General features: G+C 41.9%; 1 protein-coding gene across 1 annotated transcript; it reads right to left on the bottom strand.

Moving 5' to 3' along the window:
- Window positions 1-1,663: 1,663 nt before the first annotated feature.
- Window positions 1,664-13,308, bottom strand: LY96 (lymphocyte antigen 96). Its single transcript, XM_080646287.1, has 5 exons — window positions 13,115-13,308; window positions 10,063-10,152; window positions 5,869-5,997; window positions 4,533-4,585; window positions 1,664-2,701 (listed from the first exon to the last, which is right to left on the bottom strand). Exons 1-5 carry the CDS (start codon window positions 13,224-13,226, stop codon window positions 2,603-2,605), a joined length of 483 nt encoding a protein of 160 aa, XP_080502413.1. The 5' UTR covers window positions 13,227-13,308; the 3' UTR covers window positions 1,664-2,602.
- Between the last annotated feature and the right edge of the window lie 921 nt (window positions 13,309-14,229).

Below are 14,229 nucleotides of genomic sequence, written 5' to 3'. Positions count from 1 at the left end.
TAGAGGGGAGATGAGAACTACAAGGAACAAAGGGTGTCATTTTAAAATAACTTCTGAGAGGTAGCACAATGTAATAGCTGCAAATTACTTGATAACTTCACAAATGAACTTTACTCTTCCACAGGCAGCATGGAAATCCCCAGGAACAATTCTTGTAAAGCTCAATGGAGGGTGAAACCAATTATTTGAACAGGGCAGGGAGAGCTGAGAGGAGAAATACGAGATCATGAAATTGTTCCCGTGCAGGGAAAAGTTTGGCTCCATAAACTTTTGTTTTCTTAATAGTGGGACGTAGGGGCTGAACTGAAATCTGAGATCCACAAAGCCAGTTAGGACAGTGAAGGCATTCAAAAGGCAATTATGCTAAAGCCCTAATCGACTCCAACAGAGAGAACACGAGGCTAAAATCTAAGGAATATTTTACAAGTTATTAACTCTTTTTTTTTTTAAGTCATTAACTCTTTCTGAGCAATGAAAGACCAGTAATAAATAAGAATTGAAAGAGTGATGTCTGGGGGATGAAGGAGGCCTAATATATGGTCTCTGAAGATCATTTGACTTTGGGTGGTGGGTGTGCAGTGCAATATACAGATCTTGTAACATAGATCCACACCTTAAACCTATATGATCCTATTAAGCAGTTACCCCAATAAGTTTAATAAAAGTAAATCAATAAAAGAAACTGTGGATGAAGGCTCTGGAGTGGGAGGGACGGTGGCATATTCTGGAACACAGACAGCAAGGAGAGGACGGTGGGAGATGCAGCTAGAGAGGGAAAGGATGGATAAGGCCCAGCAGGCCCTCCAAAGATTCCAGCATTATCCCAAAGGAATCAAAAGCCCCAGGAAGGCCCTTATTTGTTCTTGTTTCGTTTTGTTCCATTGGCCTTGTGACATGGCTGGGCCTGTGTTTTGAAAGCAGGAACTGCCTTTGTAGAGAATACTTGGCCTGAGGCCCCTGGCCAGCTGCAGGAAGATCAGCCAGGGGCAATGCTGTCACCTGCCCCAGAGCAGAGGCAGGAGATGGAGAAAGGTCGGGCAATTCAAGAGATTTCATTACCTGTGTTTTATGGGCTGAATCATGCCCCCACCCCCCAAATCATATGCTGAAGCCCTATCCCCCAGTACCTCAATATGTGTCTGGATTTGGAGATAGGGTCTTAAAAAGGTGACTAAGGTCTTATGGGTGGACCCTAATCTAATATGACTGGTGTTCTTAAAAGAAAAAGAGATTAAGACACACACACACACAGAGACACCGTGTAAAGACACAGGGAGAAGATTATCTACAATCTAAAGAGAGAGGCCTCACTGGTGCAGCCACTGTGGAGAACAGTATGGAGTTTCCCCAGAAATTTAAAAATGGAACTCCCATTTGACCCAATAATCCCACTTCTAGGAATACATCCCAAGAAACTAGAAACACCAATCAGAAAGGATATATGCACCTCTATGTTCATAGCAGCACAATTCACCATAGCTAAGATTTGGAAACAGCCTAAGTACCCATCAGCAGATGAGTGGATTAAAAAACTGTGGTACATCTACACAATGGAATACTACGCTGCTATAAAAAGGAAGGAACTTCTACCATTTGCATCAGCATGGATGGACCTGGAGAGCATTATGTTAAGCTAAATAAGCCAGTCAGAGAAAGATAAATATCACAAGATCTCACTCATTTGTGGAATATAATAAACAACATAAACCGATGAACAAAAATAGATCGAGACACAGAAGCATCGAACAGTCTGTCAAACCTCAGAGGAAAAGCAGGGGGGGGGAGGTTAAAAAGGGTGGGGTAAGAGATCAACCAGAGGACTTGTATGCATGCATATAAGCATAACCAATGGACACAGATAGTAGGGGGGTGAGGGCATGTGCTGGGGAGTGGGAGTGGCTGAGGAGAGGTCAATGCAGGGGAAAGGAGACATACTAGTATGTAATACTTTAAACAATAAAGAATTTAAATTTTTAAAAATAATTTTAAAAAATAAAGAGAGAGGCCTCAGAAGGAACCAAATCCACCAACACGGACTTCAGCTTTCTAGCCTCCAGAACCGTGAGAAAATCACTCTCTATTGTTTAGGCTACCCAATCTGTGATATTTGTTATGGCAGCCCTAGCAAACTAATACACTGTGCAAAAAAAAAAAAAAAATTAAGTGAAGAATAAAACCTTTGAAAAAATGTATATACTATATGGGGAAGCATGAGACTTGGTTGGAAAGTCTGTAAGGAGGATTCTCCGAAAGGTCAGGGGCCCCTAGGGGGACCTTGCTGAAGACGGCAGCCCCTACCTTGACTTTTCCAAATAAGTCCAAGCCCCTGGGTGTTTTACTGGGATCTCTATGTTTAGTCTTTAGACACGACCTTGTAGAAGCATATGCTTTCTCAAGGATACTTACCCTGCTGATTGTATCTAAAGGTTAACTTGAGTTCAAGCTGTTATTACAATAAAAGCCTAAGGAGGCAGGCAAGTGGGCTATTTGGTGCCTATAGCCAAGCAGTCCCTTAGCCTCTCTTTCACCGAAACGAGTGTCAGAGTAATCCATTCATCCATCACTCAGGGTCTTCGGTCAGTCCTGGCACATTAGATTTATTCTAATTGAAAGCAGGGTGGTGTATGACAGTAAAATTCAAACAAAAGAGCATTTCTTCAGTATTCCCAGAGATGGCTTCCACAACACATCTGTATGTTCCCTAAAATGAGGAATAAGAAACACAAGTAATATAAAATGTTATGTGCTTCTATTTTGAAAAACTTTTTTTATTACTAGGAGGAAGTCATTTAAATTGGATTGGTTATCACTTTCTCAGTTTTCTAATGAGATGAAATTTTGTGTCTTTGAATTCAGCAGACTCAAATAAAACTCATTTATTTCCCAAGTATGAGAATGTTTTTTAACAACTTTTGAGACTAACCTATGAGATTTTCAAACATTAAATGTCATTTGTAATCAGTAAAGAATATGCATTGTTAAAGTTTATTTTTAAATATTCATCCAAAGTGAAATGTGCAAAATTTTCATTGCTAGGTATCTAATGCAAATATCTAAAAGCACATGGTTATTATTCATAGAGGCAGCTATGGAGTTCTTACAGTGCTTTCACCCAGAAGTCATTCAACGTATTAATAGTGAGCATTTGCATTACTTTTAGCCATGTATGTTAGAGGAAAAAACATGATGTGAAAACGAGCTTTCTTTCATGTAACTTTTTTATATTTCCACTAGAGGCCCGGTGCACGAAATTCGTGCAAAGGGGGGTGTCCTTCAGGCCACCCTACACCCTCTCCAATCTGGGACCCCTCTAGGGATGTCTGACTGCCCGTTTAGGCCCAAGCCAGGATCCCTCTCACAATCCAGGACTGCTGGCTCCCACCTGCTCGCCTGCCTGCCTTCCTGATTGCCCCTAACTGCTTCTGCCTGCCAACCTGATCACCCCCTAACCACTCTTCTGCCAGCCTGATTGATGCCTAACTGCTCCCCTGCCAGGCTGTTTGCCCTAACTACCCTCCCCTGCAGGCCTGGTCACGTCTAACTGCCCTCCCCTGCAGGCCTGGGTCCCCCCGCAACTGCTCTCGCCTGCAGGCCTGGGTCCCCCACAACTGCCCTTCCCTGCAGGCTCAGTCTCCCCCAACTTCCCTCCTCTGCCAGCCTGGTCACTCTTAACTGCCCTCCCCTGCAGGCTTGATTGCCCCCAACTGCCCTCCCTTGCAGACCTGGTCCCTCCCAACTGCCCTCCCCTGCTGGCCATCTTGTGGAGGCCATCTTGTGTCCACATGGGGGCAGTCATCTTTGACCACATGGGGGCAGCAATCTTGTGTGTTGGAGTGATGGTCAATTTGCATATTATTCTTTTATTAGATAGGATAGAGGCCTGGTGCATGGGTGGGGGCCATCTGGTTTGCCCTGAAGGGTGTCCCAGATCAGGGTGCGGGTTCCCTTGGGATGTGGGGCGGCCTGGGAGAGGGGCCCGTGGTGGTTTGCAGGCTGGCCATGCCCCCCAGCGACCCAAGCAGAGGCCCTGGTATCTGGGATTTATTTATCTTCTATAATTGAAACTTTGTAGCCTTCAGCGGAGCCAAGCCTCCTGCTCGCTCCATGGCTGCAGCCATTTTTGTTGGGATTTATTTATCTTCTATAATTGAAACTTTGTAGCCTTAAGCAGAGGCCAAGGCAGGCCAGGGAAGGTGGAAAGCTTGGCTTCCTCCATTGCCAGGGAAACCCAAGCCTCCTGCTCTCTCCGTGGCCACAGCCATCTTGGTTGGGTTAATTTGCATACTCACTCCTGATTGGCTGGTGGGCATGGCTTGTGGGTGTAGCTGAGGTCTGGTCAATTTGCATATTACTCTTTTATTAGATAGGATATTCTTCAGAAAGAAGAAATGGCAAAATACCCAAAAGCAAATAGAAGTAGAGGAAAAATCTTGAATATAGATTTTTAGAAGTTGCAAACTGCCTATTCAAATTCTTCACACATATGTTACTGCCAAAGAATAAGAAAGGACAAAATGACTCTTAGACAATACCTTAGAGAACAGGATACCCCTGAAGGAGAATGGCACTGATGTATTCACAGTCTCTGCAAACAAAACACAAAAAACGGGGACATCACTGAGGGACTTTTTTGGTAGTACAGCATTCACCTTTGACACTTCTACTACTGGCAGCAGCAGTCCCAAACAAAATTGTAGAGAAATAGTAAGTCTTATCCCCTGGCTCCCATTCTCCTGTGGCTCCTCTGCCACCACAAGCCTCTCTCAGGACCAGCATTAGTAGATACAAACTTTTAAGGCTCACTGGTTTCAATGGTGAATGAGTGATGAACAAGCAAGTGCTAATATGCTTCATTCCTAGTAATAGATGTGCATATTTAATACTACTGCTCCTTTAGCAGGATATAATAGAGAAGAACAGTTATTTTAAAAGTAGATATATCTGATATTAATTCGAGTCCCAAACTTTCAAGGGTCTCATGATGTTTCTTTTTTTTTTTAATTTAGGAAGATTTTAAAAAATATTTTAATTGATTTTAGAGAGAGGAAGGTAGAGGGAGAGAGAGATAGAAACATTGATGAGAGAAATAGCATAAGGATTGGCTGCCTCCTGCACACCCCCTGCTAGGAATCAAGCCTGTAACTCTGGGCATGTGCTCTGATGGGGAATTGAACCGGCGACCTCTTGGTGCATGGGTCAACACTCAACCAACTTAGCCACACTAGTCGGGCAGTATCTATGTTTCTTAAATCAGAATGTCCTCAGTTCTGGGCCCATATATCAGCTGCCAAATGGACATGTTTATTTAAATGTTCCAAAATTACCTTAAGCTCAACATACCCAGATCAGAACTCATTATCTTTTAGAATTTGCCCCTTCTTTAGCACTAGAATTCCCAACCCCAATAAATCTTACTAGTCTCCATTTCATCCCCATTACCACAATATTAATGCAGGTCCTCATTACCCTGAGCCTAAGGTACCACCGAACTTCCTAATTTGTCTCCACTTCCCTTCTTCTGAGGTAGAGTGAATGCTGAAGGTAGCTCTGCAGGAAAATCTAGTAAGATTCCATGAAAAATAATAAATGTAATGTTTAGGAAAAGAGAACCATAACCGAGGGTAAATATACAAATATTATCTGAACAAGGTAAAAATTCTAATATCCCTGCAAACACATGCAAGTGTCATCTTAATAATAACTCAATAACATAATTGTAAAATGTTCAAACTGCTAAAAGTAAAAATTTTAAATGGGAATAAAGTGTTATCAGAAAAGGAACTTCACATTTTCAGTGTATTTAATTTTCATAACATTCTCATAAACTCTTATATTTGATTCTGAGAGTAATATAGATTAAATGCTTACCTCCCTTTAGAGCTCTACAAAAAGAATAATCATCATCAGATCCTCGGCAAATGACTTCTTTGCGCATTGGAAAATTCATGGTGTTAATAGATAAATACAGATTGAAATATAAATTTTTCAAGTCTCTTCCTTAAAAATGAAAAAAAATCCTATTAGTCCCTCAAATAAGAGATTATTTTATAAATAATAATTAATATTTATTATATACTTAAAATATGTCCTGTGCTTTTGCAACATTATTTCATTTAATCATCACAACTACCTATAATGTGGGTATTGGGATCCTTATTCTGTAGATGAGAAAATGGGAGTTTTGAGAGGGGAACTAGTGGATTGTAATCAAATAGAATATTCCACAGTAAGAATTATATGCTATGCCTAAAACTAGAGAAAATTATTTTTTTAGAAAACTATCAAATAAAGATATAACATTTTCTGTTCTAGTTACAGTTCTGCTAGAAGTTCAAAGAAAAGAAAGGAAATAATGATAATCAACTCATGCCCACTTTTTAGTAGTTTTGATGACAGATTTCTTGGAGGATAAAATTAAACCTTTTTATTAAAAATTAGGTGTATGAGCCATTTATTATTTCCTCATGGTCTCCCTATTATCAATTAACATGAGAAAAGCCAGTAAACAATGCATTTTGCTCAACTATTATATTATTCAGTTGGCCCAACTGGAAAAGATGCACAATTTTTTTATAATGAAAATAGTTTATTGTAGCCACCATCGCACTGAAAATGTTTTCCTAATAAGGTCACCAGGGCTCATTGTAGCCATAACCAAAGGAAACGTTTGCCAACCGTAACTTGAATTTGACTGTGGGTAACAGCGCTGCCAGCTCCTCCTCAAAACTCTCTCCGTGGTTTGGAGTCAGTGCTCCCCCTCTCTTCTGGTTGTCCTTCAGCCTCTCTGACTCCTCCTCAGCCTGGGTCATTGACTCTCCTCCTAAGGTTTCTATCCTCCGTTTTCCTCAATATTTACTCGGCACACTCTCCTTGGCTTTAAGTGCCACATAGGATACTAATTCCTAAATCATCCTCTTTAGTCTCAACCTTTCTCCTAAACACTGTCTCATATATGCATTTGATATCTCTAGTCAAATGTCGCTCATCATCTCACTCTATAGATCCTAAATTGATTTCATCTTCATCAACAAATCAGCACTAGAATTCCTAATCCCAGTAATTTTACTAGTCTCCATTTCAGCCTCATTGCCACAGTTTGAATGCAGGCCCTCATTACTCTAAGCCTAAGGTACCACCAAACTTCCTAATTTGTCTCTGCTTCTCTACTTACGGGGTAGAGTATAAAGAACATAACAGGGTCTGCTTCTAACTGTGGTCCCATGGTCCAGTCCATGGACTTTAGCCTGAACCTCTCCAAAAACATGGATGTGGGCAGAAGTTGAAGAGCTGTTTTCATGAGAAATTCCTGAGACATACACACATATACAAGGACAAGGCCGGACAAGGGACCTTCTTCCATTGCTGCATGGAACACAGCATGTTCCCGGTCTCCACTGACACCAAGAAAGGAAGTGCTGTTTTGATATCTCAATGGTCTGCATCTTGAGAAGCTTCTTGCCCTTGGACATCACTGTGGTCACGTGAGGCACATGACAAATGGTCAAGGTGAGGTACCACCTGCATGGCTCAGCAGGCCGGGGATATGAATGTGGATGTTGGAGTGAGAGATACGAACCTGATGGCTGTCATGTGGTAACTGAGAAGACTGTTTTTGACCTCACCTACAACAACTCCAGAAACTACCAGAAGTAATTTTCAGGGAGGCTTATAGTCTAGTCTTATTTGTCAATCAACTAATGGTACACAAATAATTTACTAGCAAGGCTATAAAGTCTCAAAATAAATAATATCTATTTTTTATTCAATTTGTACTTACAGTTCTTACTGAATAGAAGTAGAGATAGCACCATAAAAACAAGGTTGACTTCTATAATGTGGCCCCACACTTTACACAGAAATCCTAGTATATTCTAGGGAAACTCAGATCATAATTGCAAAGCTCTATAAAAATATAACTGAATAATTATTTTGTTAGTAAATTAATATAATGTGATGTAAATGTCATACTTAGTAAATGATTAAGGTATCTGTGGTGGCCACAAAGGTACACTACTCAAACCTTCCTTCCAAAGACCCTGCTGGGAGGAAGGCAGTTGGCAGACAGCCCCCAGCTGCTGCACCTTCATATCCGTCTCAACCAGAGGCCAACCTCCCATAGGTCACCCCTCTAATGACCAAGCACTGCAAGGACCCAGACCCCGCCTACTCCTGCCTGTCATGGCACATGTGTGACAGGTAATCTTTGCTGTAAGGCTCCCCATTGGCCTGGCTGACAGGATCCCAGGGATGCATTTTGGTCTGATGACCATGTTACCAAATTCTCCTTCCTTTCTTCTCTCATTTCAAAGGCATCAGATCTGCACCTCAATCTGAACCCTCTCCTTGCCTGCTTGGGCATCCTCTTCCCTTTATTGTTCACCAGCATTTCCTCCTGATTAAATGTCTTATATGCCTAATTCCTTCTTGGTATCTGCTTTTCAGAGAACCCTGAGCGATGCCATATTGGATTATTACTACTTGGATCTGCAAGGATACAACTCACTTCCTGTGTGCAAAGACAAGAGGTTTGCTTGAAAATTAGGTCACTCGTTATGACATATATAATCACTTCTGCCAAACACCTAGGGTGAAGCACATCACATAGACCAGAAAACAAAACCTGAGAAAAGAAGAAGAAATTGTAGAGCCAGGCAAAAATTTAGGGGTAAAAGTATTTTTTACTCTTGGCCAAGACCATGGAGTGAATAGAGTTGATTGCTCTTTGCTCTGTGTTATCACTCGGCCTCTTTACTGTCACTTCACTTACCATGCCATGTTATCTATAGGTCTGTCCCTCCTACTGCCCTGGAAGATTCTTGAAAGTCAAGAGAATGTCTTCTTTATCAATGAATTCACAGTACCTATCACAATACTTGAAATATACTATGCATTTTTCAATGACTAAATGAATACAGAAACCAAGTGTCCAAGTGCAGGTTGAACAATTAATTTCAGAAATAGTAAAGCACAAGTTTATTGTCTATTATTTCTGGGTTCTCAGCTACCTCTTTCTTGTAAGCTGGAGAACTAAAACCAGGGAAATCTTTATTTAAGCTTACATATGTGAAAGCACTTAGTAAACTATAAGCTCCAAATACAAGCTAGAACGTAAGTGATGATAAACAGTAATAGTGAGGAGGATGACGAGAACTGAAATGTCCTGGGATCCTAGGGCTTCACACAACGAAGCTGCCTGGAAAGAGAGGATAAAGGTTTTTGTGTTTTCCCAAACACTTGAATCCAGCCTGATGCTATAACCATCACCCAATTTATTTTTTACTAAGCTGATGACAAGTAAAATGATAGAGCGGAAAAACAAGACAACACAAACAAAAAACATTGTCTTTTTTTATCCCATCATCATATTCTTTTTTAGAAGGGTCACCTTTAGGAAAAAATGTCCTGGCTTACTCATACACAGATCTTTAACTAGTGGAAACCTAACTTTATTTATCAGTTGAACAGCTAATGACTGACAAAGGATACACTAGTGCCTAATAGATTGTCAGAAGTCTCATGTTATTTCCACTTTTACCCTCCCTACCATTATGTAATCTCTTCCCCATGAGTGTGAGCCTAGTGACATGCTTCTAACAAATAGATAAAGCCAAGCTGATAGAGTGGCACTACCATGATTAGGCTACACAAGATTGTGACGTCTATCTTGTTAGCTGACTGTCCCCTTTGCTGGTTTTGATGAAGCAAGAAGCCATAGTGAAAAAGCCAGCAGCCAGGCAGGAACTGAATCCTGTCAAAAATCACATGAGAACTGCAGAGAATCCTTCCCTAATTGAGCCTTCAGAAGAGACCCCAGTCCTGGCAGACAGCTTGACTGCAACCCGGTGCGAGATCCTGAAGCAGGCACGGCAAAGCCACACCCAGATTACTGCCACACAAAGGCTGTGAGACAGTAAATATGTACTGTTTTGAGATATTAAGATTGTGGTCATTTGTTACATAATAACAGAAAACTAATACATGTACATTTGGAACACAGTCATTTGTCATTGATATCGCTTGAATTCTTTTAACTGATGTACATTAACAAAACTTTGGACTTACTTGGAATGTAGAAAATATGCAAATATCCTTTGCTTCCCTTCAATTCTACACAGGGTTCACTTCTTACTGAAATAGGATATTTCACGTTATCTAAATGGAATGAAGATAATGTCAATATATTATTTCCAATAAAGTAAAATATTCTGAAATTCACCCCCCAAATGATGCCTTTAGTATTAAAATTAGTTTTTGAGAAAAACTAATGGTGGTTAAAAATATCTCCCTCTCCAGAGGAGTGGCATCATCAGATGGCAGGGTAGGAAGTCCAAGACCCTTCTTTTCCCCACAAACTTCGAATTCAGCAACAGTTCGTGGACAAATTCCCTTTGTGAGAAATCAGAAACTAATCAGAAGTTTCCTGTGACCCAGGAGAACTCCAATCCAGACTCACTGAAGTTGGTAGGGAGATTGGGGACACCCTCTCAACAGAGACCCTGAGCCTGGCACAGCAAAGACAGGGAAAGAATCCCCTAGCCTCCAGCTTCACTCGGGAGGGAAGAGGTTAATTCATGCATCCAGATGCCCAAATTTTCCAAGGGGGGTCCCAAAAGGACTGAAGAAATAGAAAGCTGGAACAGACCTAAAACTAGTATGGGACTTGAATAAGTAATCATTTGTACAATCATCTGCTTAGCCCAGCTGGTGTGGCTCAGAGGTTGAGCTTCAGTCCATCTGTGAACCAGGAGATCACAGTTCGATTACCAATCAGGGCACATGGCCGGATTTCAGGCTTGATCCTCAATCAATGTTTCTTTCTCGCTCTCACTCCCTTCCCCATGCTCTAAAAATCAACACAAACTTTTTTTTTTTTTAATCAAAAGACAGCCCTACCTGTTTTGGCTCAGTGAATAGAGCGTCGGCCTGTGAACGGAAGGATTCCGGGTTCAATTCCGGTTAAGGGCACATGACTGGGTTGTGGGCTCGATCCCCAGTAGGGGATGTGCAGGAGGCAGCCGATCAATGATTCTCTCTCATCATTGATGTTTCTACCTCGCCTTCTCCCTCTCCCTTCCTCTCTGAAAAAAAAAAAAATCAAAAGACAAAAACAGCTCAATTGGTTGGGTGTCATCCATGCACCAAAAGGTTTTGGGTTGATTCTCAGTCAGGGTATGTGTCTGGGTTATTGGCCAGATTCCCAATAGGGGATGTGCAGGACACAGCCCACTGATTCACTCTTATATCGATGTTTCTCTCTCTCTCCCTCCCTCTCCCTTTCTCTAAAAATCAATAAAAATATTTTATTTTGTTTTTTTGTTTTTTGTTTTTTTTTAATATATTTTATTGATTTTTTACAGAGAGGAAAGGGAGAGGATAGATAGCTAGAAACATCGATGAGAGAGATACATCGATCAGCTGCCTCCTGCACACCCCCCACTGGGGATGTGCCCGCAACCAAGGTACATGCCCTTGACCGGAATCGAACCCGGGACCCTTCAGTCCGCAGGCCGACGCTCTATCCACTGAGCCAAACCGGTTCCGGCAATAAAAATATTTTAAAATATATTTTATTGATTTTTTTACAGAGAGGAAGGGAGATGGATAGAGTTAGAAACATCGATGAGAGAGAAACATTGATCAGCTGCCTCCTGCACACCCCCTACTGGGGATATGCCCGAAACCAAGGTACATGCCCTTGACTGGAATCGAACCTGGGACCCTTCAGGCCGCAGGCCAACGCTCTATCCACTGAACCAAACCGGTTAGGGCAATAAAAGTATTTTTTAAAAGACAAATCAAATTATTGATACTAGGAGCTTAAAAGCTAATTATAATATGAAGTGATATATAAACAAAGGCCCCTGAAACTTAGCACAGAGAAGGTGGCATGATCAACATGTAGGGCCTAGTGGACCGAGGAGCCTTTTTGGAAGGGGAATGGACCCTGATCCTATAGGATGGAGAAATTCCAGAGCCAAGTTGAGAGGGAATTCAGCACAACCCACGAAGGTGAGATTGGTCTTGCTCTCACACCTGTCAATTATGCTAACTTCCCGGAAGTCACGTCTATTAGAGTTTGCCAGAGTGTATTTCTCAGGATAGTCAACACACACTCCAAAAATAAAATAAAACTGAAAACCTGGAGATTAAATAGGTTTCTTCTTTGCAGAACTTCTTGGAACTCAACAGATATTTGTAATTCTCTCCCAAATGATTAAACCATAAATCCCCTTTCCCAAAAGAATCTCAAAGAACTAATATTTTGGCAAGCCTCTCTTTCCGCCTTCCTGATATTATATCCAACCCATGGTGGGCAAGGCAGTGGAAAGCTCCGAAGAAAGACAGTGGCCAAGCCCTGAAGCTGTGCTTTCAGAGAAAGCAGTCTGGGTAGGGCAGTGATAGACCAGTTCACGGCATTAGGATATGGCTGGTTTTTTAAAAAGTAGTCAAGACTGTTTCTATGTGGCTCTGTGTTAAAAATTTTACCTCAGATAGGTTCTAAAATCACTTTCATTTTACAGATTAAAATGCTGCAGCTCATCAAGAAATATATATATATATTTTGCTGATCCGACAAAAAAGAAAGAGGGTATAATTTTTATTCATTCACACCAAAAGGCTAATGTTGTGTTGGCTGCTGTCACTTTTCTATTTGACAGTAAGGGAAAAGAGGTCCGTGCCCCTAAGTAGCCAGGTGTTGCGTGTTTTAAAAATTATTGTGGCGCAGCGGTGGCCACAATAATCCCTTCCAGGAGGCAGCTGGGACTGTGCTTCCTTGTCAGGAGGAACTAGTCTTAGGGGCTGGACGCAAAGCTCAGAAGCAGACAGTTCTGCCCAAACTGGGAGGAATCTGAAGCTAGCCTCAAGGTGGAGAAAGTTAACCACAGGGAACAACAGAAGCACTTGGAGGTCAAGAACAACAGTTTAGAGACTGGTGAGGCCTGTGAAGGATCGAGATAACCCACACAGGGAAGTCATCAGCCATCACTCTGGCCCCCGGCAGCAGCTGGAACACACGACGCTTCCTGAGTCCCCGCCACAGCAGAATGAGGTTCTTGTGAAAACACACCCTCGAAATAGTTGGCACTACAACTACTTGTTGCTGTGCACTTACCGCAGTAGGTATACCAAAGGCTCACATCAGAGGAGTTGCAGATCCAGTGCTGCTCCCCGGGTTCAGGCAATGTGGAAGAAAACAGGGTGGAAAAAAGCATAAGTGGGAACATGATTTATTATCTCCAAAACTTTACAAATGCAAGGAGAACCAGCAACTCATCCTCAGGCTCTTCTTCCCTTTCAGTAAGTAGGAAAGAGTCAACTTAGTCATCAGTCACATGACTTCTAAGTTCCAATCCAACTGTTTCCTCTTTCTGTGTGTGTGTGTGTGTGTGTGTGTGTGTGTGTGTGTGTGTGTGTGTGTGTGTGATATTTGAGCACTTCCTGCAAGGGGAGAAAAGAAAATGATTTAGAATATATGTACTCTTTTCCAACACTTGGTGCAAATTAGAGCACAGAGCTTTACACACAAAACAAGGTATTTCCCAGTCAACAGTAACAAAGCCAGCCTGTAGGTCTCCTTTAGAATCCCAACAGAGGACACCCCTTTTCCATCTACATTGTTATTCTCCCACAGAGGCTCTTTACACAATTTCTCATGGCCCAGAGCACTGGGCAAATAGATCCGAACTGAACAGCCCTATGCAAACTGTTTCTGCTCAGCAACAGTTCAGCCATGGGGCAGAGTCGGGCTGGACAAAACCCCAGACAGTACATCAGCTGTAGGTCTGCCTTGTGGGCTGGGGCCCCGCCAGGCTTGAGAATGCACTTCCTTAAGCAAACTGCAGCTCCAGGAAGTATTTTGAGCCCTAATAATAAAATGATCACCATTTCATGTATGGCATGAATTTATGTCATTTCAAAACTCTTTATTCCATTCCAGAAAAAGTTGATCCTTCATCAGCCGTGGGCAAACTACGGCCCGCGGGCCGGATCCGGCTGTTCTATCCGGTTCTCTTGCTCTCCCCTCCACTCCTTTACTTTGAATTTATATTAGTTCACACAAACACTCCATCCATGCTTTTGTTCTGGCCCTCCGGTCCAGTTTAAGAACCCATTGTGGCCCTCGAGTCAAAAAGTTTGCCCACCCCTGCTTTAGATTCTTTGCTATTTGAAATCATTTATAGGATATAGTTTGGGATTACAATGGCATGGAGTTGGGGCCTAAAAATC

Source organism: Plecotus auritus (assembly GCF_963455305.1).
Source record: "Plecotus auritus genome assembly, chromosome: 11".
Classification (NCBI taxonomy): domain Eukaryota; kingdom Metazoa; phylum Chordata; class Mammalia; order Chiroptera; family Vespertilionidae; genus Plecotus; species Plecotus auritus.
Note: the sequence above shows the minus strand (reverse complement) of the source record. Positions and strands in the feature narration are given on the sequence as shown.